This window comes from Papio anubis, chromosome 13 (genome assembly GCF_008728515.1).
Source record: "Papio anubis isolate 15944 chromosome 13, Panubis1.0, whole genome shotgun sequence".
Taxonomy (NCBI): domain Eukaryota; kingdom Metazoa; phylum Chordata; class Mammalia; order Primates; family Cercopithecidae; genus Papio; species Papio anubis.
The window spans coordinates 97277272-97297314 of record NC_044988.1 but is presented as its reverse complement, the minus strand read 5'-3'; the positions used below and the strand labels follow the sequence as shown (position 1 = coordinate 97297314).

The 20043-nt window shown below is 53.4% G+C and overlaps 1 protein-coding gene and 1 long non-coding RNA gene across 5 annotated transcripts; one reads left to right on the top strand and one right to left on the bottom strand.

Annotated features, from left to right (window-relative positions):
* Window positions 1–54: 54 nt before the first annotated feature.
* Window positions 55–14016, bottom strand: FPGS (folylpolyglutamate synthase). Of its 4 annotated transcripts, none has more exons than XM_009189124.3 (15): window positions 13525–14016; window positions 11496–11624; window positions 11357–11410; window positions 11209–11273; window positions 8310–8424; window positions 8111–8188; window positions 7915–7976; window positions 7714–7816; window positions 7091–7168; window positions 6704–6851; window positions 6517–6606; window positions 5560–5710; window positions 5315–5393; window positions 4411–4477; window positions 55–931 (listed from the first exon to the last, which is right to left on the bottom strand). In XM_009189124.3, the coding sequence occupies exons 2-15, from the start codon at window positions 11610–11612 to the stop codon at window positions 522–524; spliced, it is 1617 nt and encodes a 538-aa protein (XP_009187388.1). In that variant the 5' UTR covers window positions 11613–11624; window positions 13525–14016; the 3' UTR covers window positions 55–521. The 4 variants fall into 4 exon arrangements, with proteins under 4 accessions (XP_009187388.1, XP_009187385.1, XP_031510399.1 ...); XM_009189121.2 differs by lacking the exon at window positions 13525–14016 and adding an exon at window positions 12830–13029; XM_031654539.1 differs by lacking the exon at window positions 13525–14016 and adding an exon at window positions 12830–13029 and having other exon boundaries at window positions 5315–5390.
* Window positions 12090–18973, top strand: LOC116270074. Its single transcript, XR_004178010.1, has 3 exons — window positions 12090–12137; window positions 15418–15556; window positions 18902–18973. It is a non-coding gene; the product is annotated as an uncharacterized LOC116270074 (long non-coding RNA).
* Window positions 18974–20043: the final 1070 nt, after the last annotated feature.

Here is a 20043-nt window from a genome sequence, read left to right as displayed (position 1 = left end):
TCCCTGTCTCTGCTGAGGGAGCAGGGGGTCAAGGGTCAGTCGAAGGCTTTGCCATTTCTTTAAAAAACAAAGTTAAAGGCTTTAATTCACTCCAGCCACCCACTGTCCTAGGGTGTCCCAGGCAGAGGCCTTCTCCCTTCCCAGAAGGCACTGGGAGGAGGAAATCTACCACCCAGCACATGGCAGGACCCAGGGCCTGGCCAGGCAGTGCACACAATACACTGGGCCTGAGCCAGGAGGCAGGCAGGGTATGGGGGGGAGACAGGCTGAACGGCCACGCCACTGCAACAGTGAGAGACCCGGGGAGCCCCTTGCTATCTCGGCCAGGAGGAAGGAGAGACCAAGGCACAGAGCCTTAGAAAAGAGGACATCCTCTCCTGGCCTCCCATCCCAGAGCCCTGCTCCCTAGGCCAGTCTAGACAGAACCAGGAAAGCAGAAAACAAAAGGCACCTAGTATGTAAGTTCATGGGGAGAACGCAGGCAGGTGTGGGAGGCTCCCACCTCCAACCCCGGGCCTCAGCTACTGGGACAGTGCAGGCTCCAGCAGCTTCAGGACACCACCCACCAAGTGCAGGCTGCCAGTGACCAGCACATGGATGGCAGCAGCCTCATGGAGTACGCTGGCCCCACTGTGAGCCACAGGGTGGGTGAGGAGGCCCTTTGGGGGAGTGGGTGGCTGGAAGACAGGGTCTCGGCCTTGGCTGATCCATTGCAAGGCATGTGAAATACAGCTGAAGACGAGGGAGCTGGCGCTGCAGGTGTGGGGTGGGTGGGGCGCCAGCAGTAGGGATGTGGGCCCACCAGGCTCTGGGCTGGGGGCGCTCCAGAGGTCCGGGCTGGCCTGCTCTTCGTCCAGGTGGTTCCAGTGCTGCTGGTGTTCCAGGCAGCGGAGCAGAACCTGGTCCAGTGTCACCGTGAAGTTCTGTTGGTCTGTGGGGCACAGAGACAGGCATGTCAGCGAAGGGGAGAGGGAGCAAGGGACAGGGGTGGAGAAAGGGGCTGCTGCACCGTGAGCACCTGTTTAGCACCAAGCCCTTTACATCATCAGACCAGCAGTCTCGGCTCATGGTCTTCTCCATGGACACAATGAAGAAACTGCAGCTCAGGCAGGTTCAGTGACTTGCCTAAGGTCACAAGAGGCAGAGCCAGACACTCTGGCTCCACAGCTTTTGCTCACTAGGTACCACTTCCCCACCCTGGCCTCATTGTCTCCATCTATAAAATGGAAATCCAGCTGGGGACCATCACCAAGTGGGCATTTCTGGGGCTGCTGGTTAAAAATGCAGATTCCGGCTGGGTGCGGTGGCTCAAGCCTGTAATCCCAGCACTTTGGGAGGCCGAGACGGGTGAATCACGAGGTCAGGAGATCAAGACCATCCTGGCTAACACGGTGAAACCCCGTCTCTACTAAAAAATAAAAAAAACTAGCCGGCTGGTGGTGCTCGTAGCCCCAGCTACTCGGGAGGCTGAGGCAGGAGAATGGCATAAACCCGGAGCTTGCAGTGAGCTGAGATCCACTGCACTCCAGCTGACAACAGAGCCAGACCTGCTCAAAAATAAATAAATAAATAAAATAAAATAAAATGCGATTCCAGGTTGGGCTGGCTCACTGTAATCCCAGCATCTTGGGAGGCCCAGATGGGCGGATCACCTGAGGTTAAGAGCGTTCAAGATCAGGTCACGCAGTGGCTCGCCTATAATCCCAGCATCTTTGGGAGGCCGAGACGGGCGGGATCATGAGGTCAGGAGATTGAGACCATCCTGCTAACACGGTGGAAACCCCGCCTCTACAAAAATACAAAAAAAAAAAACTAGCCGGGCGAGAGGGCTGCCTGTAGTCCCAGCTACCGAGGCTGAGGCAGGGTAGGAATGGCATAAACCCTGAGGCGGAGCTAGAAGAGATCTGGCCACTGCACTCCAGTTGGACAACAGAGCCAGACTCCGGCTCAAAAATAAATAAATAAATAAAATAAAATAAAGTGCCATGATTCCAGGTCACGCCTGGCTCAATGCCAGCAATCCCAGCATCTCTTTGGGAGGCCCAGATGGGCGGATCACCTGAGGTTAAGAGTTCAGCATCAGGTCGGCGAGTGGCTCGCCTATAATCCCAGCACTTGGAGAGGCCGAGACGGGCGGATCATGAGGTCAGGGAGATTGAGACCATCCTGGCTAACACGGTGAAACCCCGGCTCTCTACTAAAAATACAAAAAAAAAAAACTAGCCGGCGCGGGTGGTGGCGCCTCTGTAGTCCCAGCCACCGAGGCTGAGGTGCAGGAGAATGGCGTGAACCCGAGGCGGAGCTTTGCAGTGAGCTGAGATCCGCCACCGCACCCAGCCTGGCGACAGAGCCGCAGACCTCGCCTCCAAAAAAGAAATTAAGATAATAACATGGTGAAATTTCCATTTCCTAAAAAAAAAAAAAAAAATTAGCTGTATGCAGGCATGTGCCTGCAAATCCCAGCTACTTTGAAGGCTGGGCAGTATCGCCGAACCCGGACAGGGAGATTGCAGTGAGCTACCTGCCATTGCACTCCAGCCTGGGCAACAGAAAGCAAGACTCCATCTTTTTTTTTTTTGAGACGGAGTCTTGCCTCCACGCCCAGGCTGGAGCATGCTGGATCTCAGCTCACTGCAAGCTCCAGCTCCCGAGTTTACGCCATTCTCCTGCGTCAGCCTCCCGAGTAGCTGGGACTACAGGCGCCCACCACCTCGCCTGGCTAGTTTTTTGTATTTTTTAGTAGAGACGGGGTTTCACCGGGTTTACGGGGTTTCACCGGGTTAGCCAGGATGGTCTCGATCTCCTGACCTCGTGATCCGCCCGTCTCGGCCTCCCAAAGTGCTGGGATTACAGGCTTGAGCCACTGCGCCCGGCCAAGACTCCATCTTAAAAATAAACAAAAAACAAAAATTAGCCGGGTATAGTGGCGCGTGCCTGTAGTCCCGGCTACTCACGAGGCTGAGGTGGGAGAATCATTTGAATCTGGGAGGCAGAAGTTGCGGTGAGCCAAGATGGCACCACTGCACTCCAGCCTGGGCAACAGAGCGAGACTGTCTCAAGAAAAAAAAAAAAAAATGTAGATTTCAGAACTCTCCGCAGCCAGACTGATGTGGGGACTGGAGATGTTTTTTGTTTTTTTTTTTTTAAGACAGGGTCCAGGGTCTTGCTCTGTCACCCAGACTGGAATGCAGTGATGCAATCATGACTTCATGACTCACTGCAGCCTCCACCATCCAGGCTCAAGCAATCCTTCCACTTCAGCCTCCTGAGTAGCTAGGACCACCGGTGTACACAACCACACCTGGCTAATTCTTCTATTTTTTTTTTTTTTATAGAGATGAGGTCTGGCTTTTAACTCCTGGGCTCAAACAATCCTCCTGCCAAAATGCTGGGGTTACAGGTGTGAGCCACCAAGTCCAGCCTGGGACCTGTATTTTTTACACTATTTCAAAAATTTTTAACACGACACATAGTAAAAAACACATTTTATATTGCAACCCAGTACTCACATACTTATACGTACGTATGCCTGGAACAGAATGACCTTCGCCAAACAGGACCTACCCTTACTTGTGCAATGCACACTGGTATTTTCTATTCTACTCTATTTCATATAAAATTAAAAATGTTGGCCGGGTGCGGTGGCTCACGCCTGTAATCCCAGCACTTTGGGAGACTGAGGTGGGCGGATCATCTGAGGCCAGGAGTTTGACACCAGCCTGGCCAACATGGCAAAACCCTGTCTCTACTAAAAATATAAAAATTAGCTGGGCATGTTGGCACATGCCTGTAATCCCAGCTATTCCAGAGGCTGAGACATGAGAATCATTTGAACCCAGGAAGCAGAGGTTGCAGTGAGCTGAGATTGTGCCACTATACTCTAGCCTGGGTGACAGAGTGAGACTCTGTCTCAAAAATTAAATTAAAGAAAAAAATTTTTTTTGAGACGGAGTCTCGCTCTGTTGCCCAGGCTAGAGTGCAGTGGCGTGATCTTGGTTCACTGCCAGCTCCGCCTCCTGGGTTCACACCATTCTCCTGCCTCAGCCTCCCAAGTGGCTGGGACTACCGGCACCCGCCACCACGCCTGGCTAATTTTTTGTATTTTTTAGTAAAGACAAGGTTTTGCTGTGTTAGCCAGGATGGTCTCGATCTCCTGACCTCGTGATCCGCCCGCCTCGGCCTCCCAAAGTGCTGGGATTACAGGCATGAGCCACCGCGCCTGGGCAAAAATTTTTAAGAATAAAATTAAATAAAGTATACTTTGGTGTATAAAAGAGTATAAGTACACTAAAGTGTGCTTATACAGTAAAACAAATTTATTTTCTACCCCAAACCTCCAGTCTGGAAGCCCCCACTGCCTACCTCAGGGACCCCTGCCCATCCCCAGGGGCCATGCCTGTTACATCTCACCTGCATTGCCTGTGGATGACACCTCTGTCAGGTTGGGGCAGAAGACGGCATAGTCAAACTGGCACGGCTAGAAGGCCAAGGGAAAGACCTGGTGTCAGACCCCGGAAAGGATGTCCGCCGACTTCCACATGACCCCCTGAGCCCACATCTGGAGATGCAGCCTCCCTGACAACTAGAATGACGCTGTATAAACCCAGCCAAGGTACTTCAGCACCCTGCCCCCATCTGCCTCAGTATACCTTGCCTGGCCTGTGGCCTGAGCAGCGAAGCCCCAGCCTACTGTACAGATGGGGGAACCGAGGCCACAGGTCAAGGGGACTTGCTGAAGGTCACTCAGATAGTGAGGAGACCCCAAATCCAGGCTGGATAAAGACTGTGGGTAAATGGGAGCGGTTCTGGATACAGCCTCAGCCTCCTGGTCTGTGAAATGGGAGATGATACCTAGGGGCCACTTCAGCCCTGACAGCTTGGGCAGCCTCAGTTTCCCCAAGCAGAGAAAGGCCCAGTGACTCCTTCAACCAAACTCGAGAAGCAGGTACCCTTAGCAGCAACCCAGTTTTATGGAGAGGCAAAGTGAGGCTCAGGGAAATGCCACCTCTCGCCCAGTCCAGGGTGATATGCTAGTGCCAAAGGGGCATGACAAGTGAGTCCAGAGTCTACACCTTTAGCCACGACGTGGCCCTCCTCTTAAGCCTGGACTTGAGTCTAGACACGCGGGGAAATGAGTAATGACCTATGACTGGACTCCCTGCGGCCCTGCAGCACCTGGCGGAACCTGCACACGCAGCTCGTCACATCTAATCCTCAATACAACTCAGAGTGGCGACTGGCACCCCCCAGGGTCACACTGTCAGACCCAGGGCTTCAGGACTGCCTGCCGCCCACCCGCAAGTCGGCCCCTCACCTGCAGCAGTTTCAGCAAGGCCGCCGGGTCCCGGTCCCCGGTAGCATTGAAGAGCAAGACTCGAACCTCGGGCCCACTGCTGCAGCGGCGAGGAGGTGGGTCAGAGGGCACCGCTCATTCTCCCAATCCCGTCCCCGCCCTTCCCCACGGCCCCGCCCCTCCCCGTGGGCCCACCCCGCCCTTCCCCAAGATCCCGCCACTTCCAGTGAGCCCGCCCAGGCCCCACCCCCATCCCTGCCCCTCACCCGCTCGGCCTCTCTCGGCCCTGCAGCGCCTGGCGGAACCAGCGCACGCAGGCCTGCACGCTGCTGGGAGTGTGCGCGCCGTCCAGGTACCAGGTAAGGGGCCCGCGCCGCAGCACCTGTGTCCGCCCCAGCCACTCCGTGTTCCGAAGCCCTGGGGGAGGGCAGCAAGGCAGTCCTCCAGGTTCTCTCCCACCCCCGTCCTCAACTCCGCACACACACTCCTGAGGCCGGTCTCCCCTGCAGGCTGCGCCCGCCCTCAACACTCTGAGGACCCCGGCAGCCCAGGAACTTCTTACCAGCACCAGTCAATGGCTCGGCCTTTTCGGCTGCCTCATCTGGTGGAGTCTTTCAGGCAACTCTGAAAGGGTCTGCTATCATGTATGATTCCCGTTTGACAGCCCGAGAGCGCTTAGCTGGGGCCGGGATGTGATGCGAGGTCGGCCTGTCTCCAGGACCTTGTCACTTGCCCCTGACAACAGGCGTGGCACACAGTGGGCCCACTATTTGCTGCAGGGGCTTAAAAGCATGAGCACCCGCTGGGTGCTGAAAGCTTTGGGGGAGGCAAGAAGCAGATGACTGGATCACCGTCCTCCAGAACCTCAAGGTCTGATAACAATGATGGTGACAGTGACAGCAGCTTCCACTGGCTGGCACTTTATCCCACATTGGCCAGGCCCTGCACTCAGCACCTTAGTGATGTCACCTCAGCGAATCCCCACCACAGCCCTTGGCAGTGGCTCCTATCATCATCCAGTTTGGCAGATGAGAAGACAGGCTCAGAAAGAGTTCATGAGCTCAAGGTCAGGGAGGTTTGCTGACATCAGAATCCCTTCTCTTAAGTACCACTTCAAATTGTCTCTATCTCCCAAACAGAAAACCAAAAAAAAAGAAAAAAAAACATCTGAAGGGGCACAGACACACGCAGTGGTCCCAGTTGGGCAGGAAGGTCCAACTCACCGAGCCGCATGTGGGATGTGGGCTGGAACACGGGTGCCAGGGGCAGCTGCCACAGGAGCCCCGGCCTGGATGCCTTCACCTCCCGGGCACCTGTGGGGTGTGTGAAACCAAGTGTGCCCAGGACCCTCCTAGGCAGGCTCCATAGGTGCCACCCACCTGCCTGCCCACTCAGCTGCCCACCGCTCACCATGGTGGTCCTGCCGCTGCAGCCAGCAGTGGGCCAGTTGCAAGGCCAAGGCGGCATTGGACCGCTGGTGCTCCCCGTCCAGGCCCAGGGCCAGCGGCGGCCCCCCTTCCTCCAGGTCCTCCAGCGTCGGACACAGGTAGAGAGGACACTGGGGGAGACAGGCAGGAGCATGTCAACAGAGGCCCTCCCTGACCACATCAGCCCTCCCATCTCTCCCCTCCCCCCAGCCACCAAGCCCTGCTCCCAGAACTGAGATGTGTTCCAGCTGGCCCGGCAGCTTCCTCACTGCACAGATGAGCAGACTGAGGCCCCAGAGGATGCAGTGCCTCCTCAAACAGGAGGGACACACGCCCACCCTGCCGCTGCCCCCATTCCAATCAGACTTACTGAGATCTGCTGGGCTCGGTCCCTCAGCACTGCCAGGGGACCTTCAGGTTGGAGCACAGTGAAGGCAGGGACGCCTTGCTGTGGAGGGAACAAGGAGAGAGAAGGAGCTACCTAGCGTCCTCCACACTGCTATCTCTGGCCCCCACATCCCTGGGTCTGGGCTACCACTGGCTCTCATCCCTCAAGTTTCTTCATTTCTGTTTTTTGAGAGGAAGTCTCACTGTGTCACCCAGGCTGAAGTGCAATGGCACAATCTCGGCTCACTACAACGTCTGCCTCCCGGGTTCGAGCGATTCTCCTGCCTCAGTCTCCCCAGTAGCTGGAACTACAGGCGTACACCACCACACCTGGCTAATTTTTGTATTTTTAGTAGAGACGGAGTTTCACCATATTGGTCAGGCTGGTCTCAAACTCCTGACCTCAGGTGATCCTCCTGCCTCGACCTCCCAAAGTGCTGGGATTGCAAGTATATAAGCCACCATGCCCAGCCATCCCTCATGTTTCAATGGGGAAACAGTCTGGAGAGGAGACTCAACTTGTTCCAGTCACACAGTGAAGCCAGGATGAGAATGCAGACGCCCAGGCCTTCCATGTCTCTCCCGTCCCCCAATCTGCCTGGTCACCTTAAAGATGCCCCCTTTCTGCCATGCGATCTTCTCCACCGTGTCCCCCAGGAGGCTGGTGTGGTCGATGCCAAGAGAAGAGACGCCGCACACCACAGGCTTCCTGCAGAGGAAAAGGCCATGAGGCCCTGCCGAGCCACCAGGCGGCAGGTGAGGCTGTGCTCCTGACTGCCACTCCTCACCCCAGGCAACTGTGCTCACCTGATGATGTTGGTGCAGTCATAAGCCCCGCCAATGCCCACCTCCACCACTGCCAGGTCCACCTGCCAAAGACCAGAGGGCATGGCAGGGGGTATGAGGGTGCCCAGAGGCCACATGGAAGCAGGGAGCCCCCAGGCCTGCTGAGGTTCCTGTTCCCAAGGCTTCAGATGCAGGGTTCTAGGGAGAGGGCACACACCTTCTCTTGGAGGAAGACGTGGAAGGCCATAAGTGTCAGGAAGCGGAAGTAGGGGGGCATGGAGACACAGCTGCCATCCTGTGGCACAGGGACATGTCAGGGCCCAGAGCCCCTGCAGCCCCTCCTCTGGGGACATGGGGTGCTGGAACATGTAGCACCCCCAACCCCACCCACCCACCAGCCCTCTTGCGTGGGGCACCTTGGTCTCCTCCAGCCGGTGGTAGAGGCGCCAGAAGTACTTGGTGAAGAGCTCGGGACTGATGGGCTGCCCGTTGATGCGGATCCGCTCCCGAACCTGCACCAGGTGGGGAGAGCTGCCGGGACAGCTGGGGTCGTCAGGACTCCCTTCCCAAGCATCCTGGCCTTCCCCCACCCGGCAGGGGCTGAGGCCACTGGCCTCGGTGCCTCGCCTCTCCTGTGTCCCTCAGTTTGTTCCTGGTACCCCATCCCCCCGGACTATCTGTAGCCCCCCCAGTCCTCCCCCTCTTCTATCTCCAGGTCTCTGCACCTGGCTCACCCTATTAACCACACTGGTCTCAACTAAGACAGCTCCTCCTCCTTTGGACCCTCACCCAGGCTGGTCTCGCACATCCAATGGTCCCATACCAATCAGTCACTCTGCTGACATCTGTCCCACAATGCCATCTGTCTCACAGCTCTCAGAGACAAAGCCCACGAGCAACGTTCAAGCTGCAGCCCTGGGCTGGCCCTCAAGGCCACATGGGCCCAAGGTGAAGGCTAGAGTTTTTATCCCCAAAATGACTGTAGTTTTTATTTTTACTTATTTATTTTTGAGACAGGGTCTTGCCCTGTCACCCAGGCTGGAGTGCAGTGGCACAATCTTGGCTCACTGAAACCTCCACCTCTCGGGTTCAAGTGATTCTCATGCCTCGGCCTCCCAAGTAGCTGGGACTACAGGTGCACACCACCACGCCTTGCTGATTTTTGTATTTTTAGTAGAGACAGGGTTAACGCCATGTTAGCCAGGCTGGTCTTGAACTCCTGGCCTCAAGTGATTTGCCCACCTGGGCCTCCCAAAGTGCTGGGATTACAGGCATGAGCCACTGCGCCTGGCCCAAAAAATGATTTTAGAAGACAGGTTGGTGCCTTACGTTTCAATTCTCAAAGACACTCAGGTAGTAAGTCCTCCTCTCCATCTCTTTATTTGAACAAGAACTGTTTAGGGAAAACATATTGGCTTGAAATGACCTTAGGCAGCTGATTTCAGAAGTTCTTGGTGATGGGCTTAGGAGACATGCGTGACACAGGAAGAGTGATCCTGGTTCTACCTGGCCATCCTCTTGTGTAAGTCTAGACAAGTGAGACCAAGAGGGGGCGCTGTCTCCTGGGGAAAGCCACAGCAGAGACTGGCTGAGCAGAAGGGCTCCTATCTGCAGCCCGCCTGGGAGACTTTAACATGGATGGCACAAGCCACCCTTATCATTTAAGCCCTTGCAAGGCAATTTTCTCCTTACTCTAAAGACGTACTAATTGATAAATATCTCTATGTGATTTTAAAGTTATATAAGGACTTTACTTTTTTTTTTTTTTTTGAGACGGAGTTTCACTCTTGTTGCCCAGGCTGGACTGCAATGGCGCGTTCTCAGCTCATGGCAACCTCCGCCTCCCAGGGTCAAGCAATTCTCCTGCCTCAGCCTCCGTAGTAGCTGGGATTACAGGCATGTGCCACCACACCCGGCTAATTTTGTATTTTTAGTAGAGACGGGGTTTCCCCATGTTGGTCAGGCTGGTCTCGAACTCCCGACCTCAGGTGATCCACCCGCCTTGGCCTCCCAAAGTGCTGGGATTACAGGCGTGAGCCACCGCGCCCGGCATTTTTCTGTTTTTGTTTTTCTTTTCTTCTTTTTTTTTTTTTTTTAAATAGAGATGAAGTCTCACTATGTTGCCCAGGCTGGTCTCAAACTCCTGAGCTCCAGTGATCCTCCCACCTTGGCCTCCCAAAGTGCTAGGATTACCGTTGTGAGCCAACACACCCAACTTGGACTTCAAGTTATTAAAGAGACCTCTGACCATCTGACTATTCCAGTCATGTAATTTTTTTTTTTTTTTTTAAGACAGTGTCGGCCGGGCGCGGTGGCTCAAGCCTGTAATCCCAGCACTTTGGGAGGCCGAGACGGGCGGATCACAAGGTCAGGAGATCGAGACCATCCTGGCTAACCCGGTGAAACCCCGTCTCTACCAAAAAATACAAAAAACTAGCCGGGCGAGGTGGCGGGCGCCTGTAGTCCCAGCTACTCGGGAGGCTGAGGCAGGAGAATGGTGTGAATCCGGGAGGCGGAGCTTGCAGTGAGCTGAGATCCGGCCACTGCACTCCAGCCTGGGCGGCAGAGCTAGACTCTGTCTCAAAAAAAAAAAAAAAAAAAAAAAAAGACAGTGTCTTGCTCTGTCGCCCAGGCTGAAGTGCAATGCTGTGATCACCGCTAACTGCAGCCTTGACCTCCCCGGGCTCAGGTGATCCTCCCACATCAGCCGCCCAGAGTGCTGGGATTATAGGTGTGAGCCACCACACCTGGCCTCCTGCTACGTAGTTAGTTTATACATTAAAGTTGTTGCCCCTTTTCCAATTTTTTTTTTTTGTTATGAAAATTAAGGCCAGGCACAGTGGCTCACACCTGTAATCCCAGCACTTTAGGAGGCCGAGGTGGGCGGATCACTTGAGGTCAGGAGTTCAAGAACAGCCTGGCCAACGTAGTGAAACCCCATCTCTACTAAAAATATAAAAATTAGCCTGGTGTGGTGGTGGGCGCCTGTAATCCAAGCTACTCGGGAGACCAAAGCAGGAGAATTGCTTGAACCCGGCAGGTGGGGGTTGCAGTGAGCCAAGATCGCGCCATTGTACTCCAGTCTGGGCGATAGAGTGAGACTCAGCCTCAAAAAAAAAAAAAAAAATTAAAGGTTGCCATAAACATGGGCCAATATGGTAAGTGCACTGTATGTTTATTGAATGAATAAACATTGGGCAGAGAGACATGTAGCTGACCTCCTGGGGGTGACCCTGGTCCTGAAGCACTGTCTGGTTCCATAGCCCCCCAGGGTCCATTGGGACAGAGACACCACATCCCTCCACAACCCAGTACCTAAAGAATCCCGTCTTCAGGCCATAGCTTCGGAGGATACATTCCGTGAAGGCACAAGTGGAGCCCTTGAAAGAAAAGGGATTGTCTGGGCAGGCTCTACCCCACCAGCCACTTAATAGACCCCATACCCCTGGGTCCTGCCCCTCACCTTCCCCTTCGTCCCAGTGACATGGATGATGTTCAGCCGGTCCAAGTCCTCTACCTGGGACAGACAGACAAGGTCCCCACCTCAGCTACGGGAATCACTAATGGGGGTGGGAGGTGGTCACTGGCTCTCTCTACCTTACCTGCAGCCCACTCCGTGCCAGGTACAGTTCCATGGCTTCCAGCTGTGTCTGGGGGTCACCCCGCTGGCGCTTCACCTGCTCCAGGTAGCCGGCATTGGTCTGCAGGGTATTAAGCATGCGCACGGCATCCTGGCAACCACAGTGCCCAGGTGGCAGGTTAAGGCTCACTCAGGGTCCACAGGCACAGAGACACCCAGCAGACCAGTGGCCAAGCCAGGGCAACAAGGCCAGTACCAGGCCTCCCTGCCGTGCCAGCCCCGTTACTTAGCCTGTAGGTTAAGCAACAGAGAGTATGGCATCTTTCCAGCTCTGGCAAATAGGGGAGCCTAGGGCAATTCAGCCCCACCCAGGGAGTGCCACACAAAGAAAATGGCATGACTAACGGGCTAGCCTTCCTTCCTGCCCAGGCTCCCCCGACTTTACTCCTGGGCCTTTGCCCTCATTCTCTCCAGTGGGGTCCATTGCTATATTGCTCCCTGCCAGGGCGGGGTCAGAACTACAGAAGGTTGGGGTATTCGAATTCTGGAGTTCCCCGAAGCTCCATCCCAACCTTCATGACTCTGGGGTTCCACATTCCAACCCACAGAAGAGCAACTGAGAGGGAGGAGGGGTGTGCTGGGGGTCACTCAGCCAGGAAGGCAGGTAGGTACTGCTTCAGGAGGGTTCACAATGGAAGTGGGAGTGGGGGTGCTATTTCCTTCCCCTTAGGCCTCATATTCTGGGCCTCCCACCCTCAGGACCTCAAGGCTGGCTGGAGGCCCCACCTTCATCAAACCAGTGCCACCCGTTTGACTGGCATCAGGTTCTGGTCTAGGGCAACTGGCTCTTGACACAGCGCCCGCGGACATTTTCTGTTTTCCAGGTTCTGGGGCCCTCCACTACCCCTGATTCCTGCCTGTCCCCCAATTCCAGGCACTTGGATCCCCAATCTTCTGAATCCTGGACACCCCACCCCCAGATCAATACTCCTGGATCTTTCAAGCCTGAATTCCTGAGTCGCTTCCCTCCCCTCTTTCCCCACTCCCACTGCCGGTTCAGACTCCGGGATCACTGGAACTCCAGCACCACCGCTGAGCCTCTGGGCTTCTGGATCCTAGCTCCAGCGACCCTTCCCACTCTCCAACCCGGGGCGGGGTCGCTAGAGTCTCCGAATTCCCAGACCCGGGCCCAACTTCCTGGTCCCTGTCCCCACCCCCAGACTCCAGGATGTTCCGCCTCCCGAGTCCCCCAGTCCAGGGCTCCCGGTACCCTCTCGGCTAGCGGAGCCCGGATGTTCTGTGGCTCAGCGCAGGCCCACGTGTCGTCGCGCCCCGGCCCGCAGGCCCGCCTGATACCTGGTACTCCATGCTGGGCTCCTGCGGCACCGGCCACGCGCTCAAGCCCCGCTGCGCCGCGACCTGGGTCGTTACGCCGCGCGCAGACGCCGCTGCCAGGAATAGAGCGGCGCGCAGGTGGTTCCGCGCCCGCGACATAGCCCCGGCGACCTCGGCAGCGCGCTAGGCCCGGGCGGGAGACGCCCCGCCCCGCCCCCCGCCAATCAGCGCAGCGCCGCCTCACCCCGCCCCCCGCCAATCAGCGCAGCACCGCCCCACCTGCCATCTATCAGCACCGCCCTAAACTCCCCCGACCAGCCCTCGTGCGCCACTAAAAAGCCGCGCCTCCCGAGTGCACCATCCTGGTGAGGGGCAGGCCTCGGGACCATGTTTATGAGTGGCACGCTCCGGGGCGTCCCCTCCCTTAGCGGGCACGCACTCCTTTTGTCACCATCCTCCCAAGGACCCCGCAGCACGTCCCAAAATAGCCGGTCCCGGTCAGCAGCCCTCAGTCTCTGCTCCAAACAGGGATAGGATGACAGAGCTGCGGACACCTGAGACACCTCTAAACAGCTGCTGCTGTTTAGAGAATGGATTCGAGGGCCACCAGGGGATGGTGGGGCAGTAATCCTTGTTTTCTGTGAGTGAGGAGGATACCTATTTGTCGTCCTGAAGTTTTCAGAGCTTTCTCCCATCTATTAGCTTCTTGGCCCCACCTGCTAGCATGAGAAAGTTGCATGGTGAAATCCTTTTGACAGCTGAGACCCAGAACCCGGGAGGAGGAAGCTGCAAACAACCCACTGCGGATAATCAGTCTGATAAAAGGCAGTCCTTCACATGACTGTTGGAGTTTCCGTACCTCCTTCCCCTCTCCCTCTTCCCAGCGTTGGGAGAAAATATTTATGAGAAATTGTTTGATTTCGAAATAAGCAAGTGATGTTTTGGGAAGAGTCTGTCATTGGCTGGACTTCTGCTCTTCACACACTGCTGGAGTGTCCCGACCCTGGCCCCGTGGGAGATAGAGAATTTCTTCCCTCTCTTGGGTTCCTTATTTTTAGTCATTGAAACTTTCTCTATACATATGCATGCATATAGTTTAATAACTGCATAAACATAATCAAGAGACTGGACGCAGTGGCTCACATCTGTAATGCCAGCACTTTGGGAGTCCACAGTGGGCAGATCATGAGGTGACGAGTTCGAGACCAGCCTGGCCAAGATGGTGAAACACCATGTCGACTAAAAATACAAAAATTAACCGGGTGTAGTAGCAGGTGCCTGTAATCCCAGCTACTGGGGAGGTTGAGGCAGGAGAATTGCTTGAACCTGGGAAGCAGAGGTTGCAGTGAGCTGAGATCACACCACTGCACTCCAGCCTGGGTGACAGAGCAAGACTTTGTCTTGGAAAAAAATAAATCATGAGGCTTTAAATATTTTTATTTTGCTTACTCCCTTCCCCCTCCCCCCATACACACACAAACAGTTCCTCCTCTGGCAATCCTGTTGACAACTAAGTATATATCCCACAGTTTTCTATGCTCATGAAACCAGACACACCTAGACATCTATAGGGTCTTGCCAATGCAGGTGACAATGTTTTTTGCATCTTAGCTTTTCAAAAATTTTTATTTTTAGAGACAGGGTCCTAATCTATAACTCAAGCTGGAGTGCAGTGGTACAATCATAGCTCACTGCAGCCTTAAAACTCCTGCCCTCGAGCAGTCCTCTCACCTGGGCCTACCAAAGTGCTGGGGTCCCAGGCATGGAGTGCAGTGGCGTGATCTCGGCTGCAACTGCAAGCTCCGCCTCCCGGGTTCACGCCATTCTCCCGCCTCAGCCTCCCAAGTAGCTGAGACTACAGGCGCCCGCCACCACGCCCGGCTAGTTTTTTGTATTTTTAGTAGAGACGGGGTTTCACCATGTTAGCCAGGATAGTCTCGATCTCCTGACCTCGTGATCCACCCGCCTGGGCCTCCCAAAGTGCTGGGATTACAGGCTTGAGACAACTTAACTTTCTTACTCAATGACAAGCTTATTATTTTCTAAGACATTTACTTAACATTTTTTTTTTTTTTCAGATGGAGACAACACTTACTATTTTTTTAGATGGAGTCTTGCTCTGTCACCCAGGCTGGAGTGCAGTGGCGCCATCTTGGCTCACTGCAACCTCCGCCTCCCAGGTTCAAGCAATTCTCCTGCCTCAATCTCCCAAGTAGCTGGGACTACAGGTGCGTGCTATCACACCCGGCTAATTTTTGTATTTTTAGTAGAGATGGAATTTCGCCATGTTGGCCCTGCTGGTCTTGAACTCCTGACCTCAGGTGATCCACCCGCCTCGGCCTCCCAAAGTGCTGGGATTACAGGCTTGAGCCACCATACCCAGCCCTTCACAAACACTTTTAGTACGTCTCCAGATTCAGACACTGCTGTAAACACTTCTGACACAGTTGCTCATTTACTCTTCATCACAAACCCATGAAATAGGTACTAATGTTATCATATAGGCCCAAAGGAGTAAAAGCATATGCTCAAGTCACAAAACCAAGATTTGACGTCTGGCCCCAGAGTCCTTATTCTTAGCCTCTGCACCTCCTTCCCTGTCTCCCCAGGGACACGGCTAATTCGGTGTCTTTAATGGCCGTGTGGCCTTCCCGGGAGCATCCTGGATTCACCTGTGGAAAGGCATTCATTCTGCCTTCAGTGTTTTGCTGCTATGGATATGCGTTTACATCGAAGGGATTAATTTCTGTGAGTTGGATTGCATGGAGGGGTCGGGTTGGCTCCAGGGATGTTTGCAATCCTTTTCCCCAATGCTGCTGTAGTCTTGGCATCCCAGCAGCTGTGTGTGAAGGAGGCACCCCTCTCCCAGGATGTCCCCAGACCACAGGGTGCAGAGAACCATCTCAGTGTTTCTCATTCCCCAGCTGCAGTGAACTTGAGCATCTTCCCATGCATTTATTTCAGTGAACTGCCTAACCCATCCTTGGCCCATTTTTCTAATGTCTGATGAGCTTCTTCATGTCAGTTATAATAGCCCTTTGTGGGCTGCACGCAGTGGCTCCCACCTGTAATCCTAGCACTTTGGGAGACTGAGGCAGGAAGACTGTTTGAAGCCTAGAGTTCTAGATCAGCCTAGGCAACATGGCGAAACCCCCTTCTCTACAAAAAGCAAAAATTGCTGGGCATGCTGGTGCACATCTCTAGTCCCAGTTATTTGGAGGCTGAGGCAGGAGGAATTTTTTTTTTTTTTTTTTGAGACAGAGTCTCACTCTGTTGCCCAGGGTGAAGTGCAGTGGTGCAATCTCGGCTCACTGCAACATCTACCTGCTGTGTTCAAGCAATTCTCCTGCCTCAGCTTCCCGAATAGCTGGGAATACAGGCACCTGCCACCATCCCCAGCTAATTTTTGTATTTTTAGTAGAGATGGGGTTTCACCATGTTGGGCAGACTGGTCTGAAACTCCTGACCTCAGGTGATCACCCGCCTTGCCCTCCCTAAGTGCTGGGATTACAGGCGTGAGCTACTGCGCCCAGTCAAGATGGATAATTTGAGCCCAGGAGTTCGAGGCTGCAGTGAGCTATGATAGCACCACTGTACTCCAGCCTGGGTGACGTAGTGAGACCCCCATCTTTTTAAATAAATAAATCAAATGCTTAAAACATTTTTTAACAAAAGGCACTTTGTGTAGTACTCATATTATCCCTCAGTTTCTGTCCTCTGTAGGGCAAGTATTTTTTCCAGATCTACTATTGGTGGCCTCAGTGGACTCATCTGTAAGAGGTGGCATAGGTGCTCTAAGCCATTCCTCCAAGAATAAGATCCCAGAGCCGGACTCCCTCCTCCAGTGTAAGGTGGAAAGCTTGTCCACATTGGTGAAAAAACCACTTTTTCTTATGTTTTCTTTTAAAATTCTAATATTTTTTGGATAATATATCATTCAAATAGTTCAAAGATTGGCTGGGCGCGGCCAATCCCAGCACTTTGGGAGGCCAAGGTGGGTGGATCACTTGAGGTCAGGAGTTCGAGACCAACCCGGGCAACATGACGAAACCCTGTCTTTACTAAAAATGCAAAAATTAGCCAAGCTTGGTGATGCACGCCTGTAATCCCAGCTACTTGGGAGGCTGAGGCACAAGAATCACTTGAACCTGGGAAGCGGAGATTGCAGTGAGCCGAGACTGCATCACTGCATTCCAGCCTGGGTGAAAGAGCAAGACTCTGCCTCAGAACAAACAAAAAACAACAAATAGTTAAAGGGTCAAAACGGTGGACAGTAAAAAGCCTCCCTCTCTGGGACCCCAGATTCCAGCACCCTAATCTTCCCTCCTCAAAGCAGTCAATGTTACCAGTTTCTTGTCACCTTTCCAGAGATAGGTATTTACTAGCAAATACAAATATATATTGATTTCCCTTTTATACTCACAGATAGCAGCAGACTGCAAGGCAAGCCTGCCTTGTACTTTCACCATGTCCTTTTTAAACCAGGGCCCTATTCTGGGCTGTGTCAGTACATAAGGGCCATTCCGTTGGCGAATTTGTTTTGAAGCTGTGTGTAGTACTCTGTGGTGTGGAAATACTACTGTGTACTCAGCCTGTTGCCTACTGATGGACATTTGGGTTGTTTCCAGTATTGTGCTATCACAAGTAATGGATAACAGTTTACCCAAGCTACAGTGGGTAACATTTTACCTTCATCATTTCTTCCTTGTGTGGCATATCTCATGGACAAATTCCAAGAAGTGCAATTGCTGGGTCAAAGGTGACCTGCACTTGACTTTTTTTTTTTTTTTTTTTTCCGGAGACGGAGTCTCACTCTGTCGCCCAGGCCAAAGTGCAGTGGTGCGATCTCGGCTCACTGCAACCTCCGCCTCCCAGGTTCAAGCAATTCTCCTGCTTCAGCCTCTCGAGTAGTTGGTATTACAGGTGTGCATCAGCACGCCCGGCTAATTTTTGCATTTTTAGTAGAGACAGGGTTTCATCCTGTTGGGCAGGCTGATCTTGAACTCCTGACCTGGTGATCCACCCACCTCGGCCTCCCAAAGTGCTGGGATTACAGCCGTGAGCCACTGCGCCCAGCTGACATTTTTATACACATGGTCACATTGTCCCCCAGAGGGGTACAAGTTTCTCCCACTTCAGCAGTGCATGAGCCAGGATTTCCTCACATCTTCAGCAACACAGCCAGCTTTGATCCTTGCCAGATGTAAGGTGGAAAAATGGATTCTCTGAGTAGTTATCATTTACATTTATTTTATTGTGAAGGAGACTGAGCACTTTTTTGTGTTTAACAGCCATCTGTGGCCGGGCATGGTGGCTCATGCCTGTAAGTAATCACAGTACTTTGGGAGGCTGAGGCGGTAGATCACCTCACGTTTAACATCAGTCAACATGGTGAAACCCTGTCTCTACTAAAAATACAAAAGTTAGCTAGGTGTGGTGGCACCTGCCTGCAGTCCCAGTTACTTGGGAGGCTGACGCAGAAGAATCGTTTGAACCTGGGAGGTGGAGGCTGCAGTGAGCCAAGATCGCGCCACTGCACTCCAATGTGAGGGGCAGCAAGACTGCATCAAAAAAAAAAAAAAAAAAAAAAAAAAAAAAGCTGGCAGGGTGCGGTGGCTCACATCTGCAATCCCAGCTCTTTGGGAGGCTGAAGCGGGTGGATCATGAGGTGAGGAGTTCAAGACCAGCCTGACCAACATGGTGAAACCCCATCTCTACTAAAAATACAAACATTAATCAGGTGTGGTGATGTGTGCCTGTAATCCTAGCTACTAGGGAGGCTGAGGCAGGAGAATCGCTTAAACCCGGGAGGCAGAGGTTGCAATGAGTCCGGATCACACCACTGTACTTCAGCCTGGGCAACAGAGTGAGACTCTGTCTCAAAAAAAAAAAAAAAAAAAAGACCTGTTTTGTTTCTTTTACAGCCCACTCACCTCCTTTGTGGCTTTTTATTTGAAAAGCCACAAATATTTATAGAAGGAACTAGAAGAAAGTGTAAAGGGAAAAATCAAAGGGATCTTCATCACACAGCTGGAGAGGGAACTGCCGTTGGCCTCTTGGTGCTCACGAAGGCACTGCGTTCTCTCTTTCCAGGAACAACAGAAACACAGCCATTGTTGCAGAGAAGAGAACACAAAGGGGGCAGGGGAACCAGTAAGTGGGCTGGTGCACACTCATGTGGGCAGATCTGCAGGTGCGTGTGGAGGGAAGGAGGGGCTGGGGTAGGAGCAGACTGAGGAACTCTGCCTTAACCCCCACCTTCCCACAGGGAAACGATGTCCTTCATTCACTTACTCATTGGGAAGAAATTATCTCTGCCAGACCCTGGGCTAGATGCTGGGGTCACTGTGGAGAACAGAAGACAAGGTACTGCTCACAGAGCACCCAGACCCGGGGGTGAGAGGGCAGCAAAGAAATTCACAAAGGAATATACAGATTTACAAACCCCGATCAGGTCAGAGGGTAATCACTGCAGAGTGGCAGGCTGAGGCTGAGAGAGACAGAGAGAGCTGGGGCCTCAGATCTGCCTGGGATACTACACTCTCTCCTGCCCCGTCACACACTCAGGATTAATAACACCCACAAGTTCACTGTGGCCTGGTCCCTGTCTACCTCTGGACTCATCCCCCACTTACAGGGCAGAGTCCCTGCCAGCTGGCAAAGACTTCAGCAATTGGCCTTGGCTTCTCCCACCTGCAAGCTTTTGCTTGTGATGTTTGCCTCTGCTGAAAGACCCTTGCCTTGTTTTTGTCCTCTTTCCCTTTTTGGGGTGGGTTTTTTGTTAACATTTATTAAGTAAGCACTAGGCTGGGAGCAGTGGCTCACGCCTATAATCCCAGCACTTTGGGAAGCCACGGTGGTGCAATCGCTTGAGGCCAGGAGTTTCAGACCAGCCTGGCCACAACGGTGAAATCCCATCTCTACTAAAATTACAAAAATTAGCTGGGTGTGGTGACACACTCCAGTAGCCCCACTACTTGGGAGGCTGAGGCAGGAGAATCCCTTGAACCAGGGAGGTGAGCCGAGATGGCGACACTGCACTACAGCCTGGGTGACAGAGAGACAGAGTAAGACACTGCCTCAAAACAAACATTTATTAAGCACTTATCCCTGTGTTTGGCACCTGAAATCTCATGAAAATTGTGTGAATTACAGATGATCCCTATTTCACAGGTGGAAAAATGAAAGTTCAGAGAGGTTAATCAACTCACCCAGGGTGATACAGCAGGCACAGG

Excerpts from the sequence above, each read along its gene's own strand:
- FPGS (XM_009189121.2), bottom strand. The coding sequence starts at position 12,967 with ATGTCGCGGGCGCGGAACCACCTGCGCGCCGCTCTATTCCTGGCAGCG. Across the intron at positions 8,425-11,208 it reads CTGAAGACGGGATTCTTTAG|CTCTCCCCACCTGGTGCAGG; the intron begins GTACTGGGTTGT and ends CTGTCCCGGCAG. Across the intron at positions 5,394-5,559 it reads GGCCGAGAGAGGCCGAGCGG|CAGTGGGCCCGAGGTTCGAG; the intron begins GTGAGGGGCAGG and ends TCGCCGCTGCAG.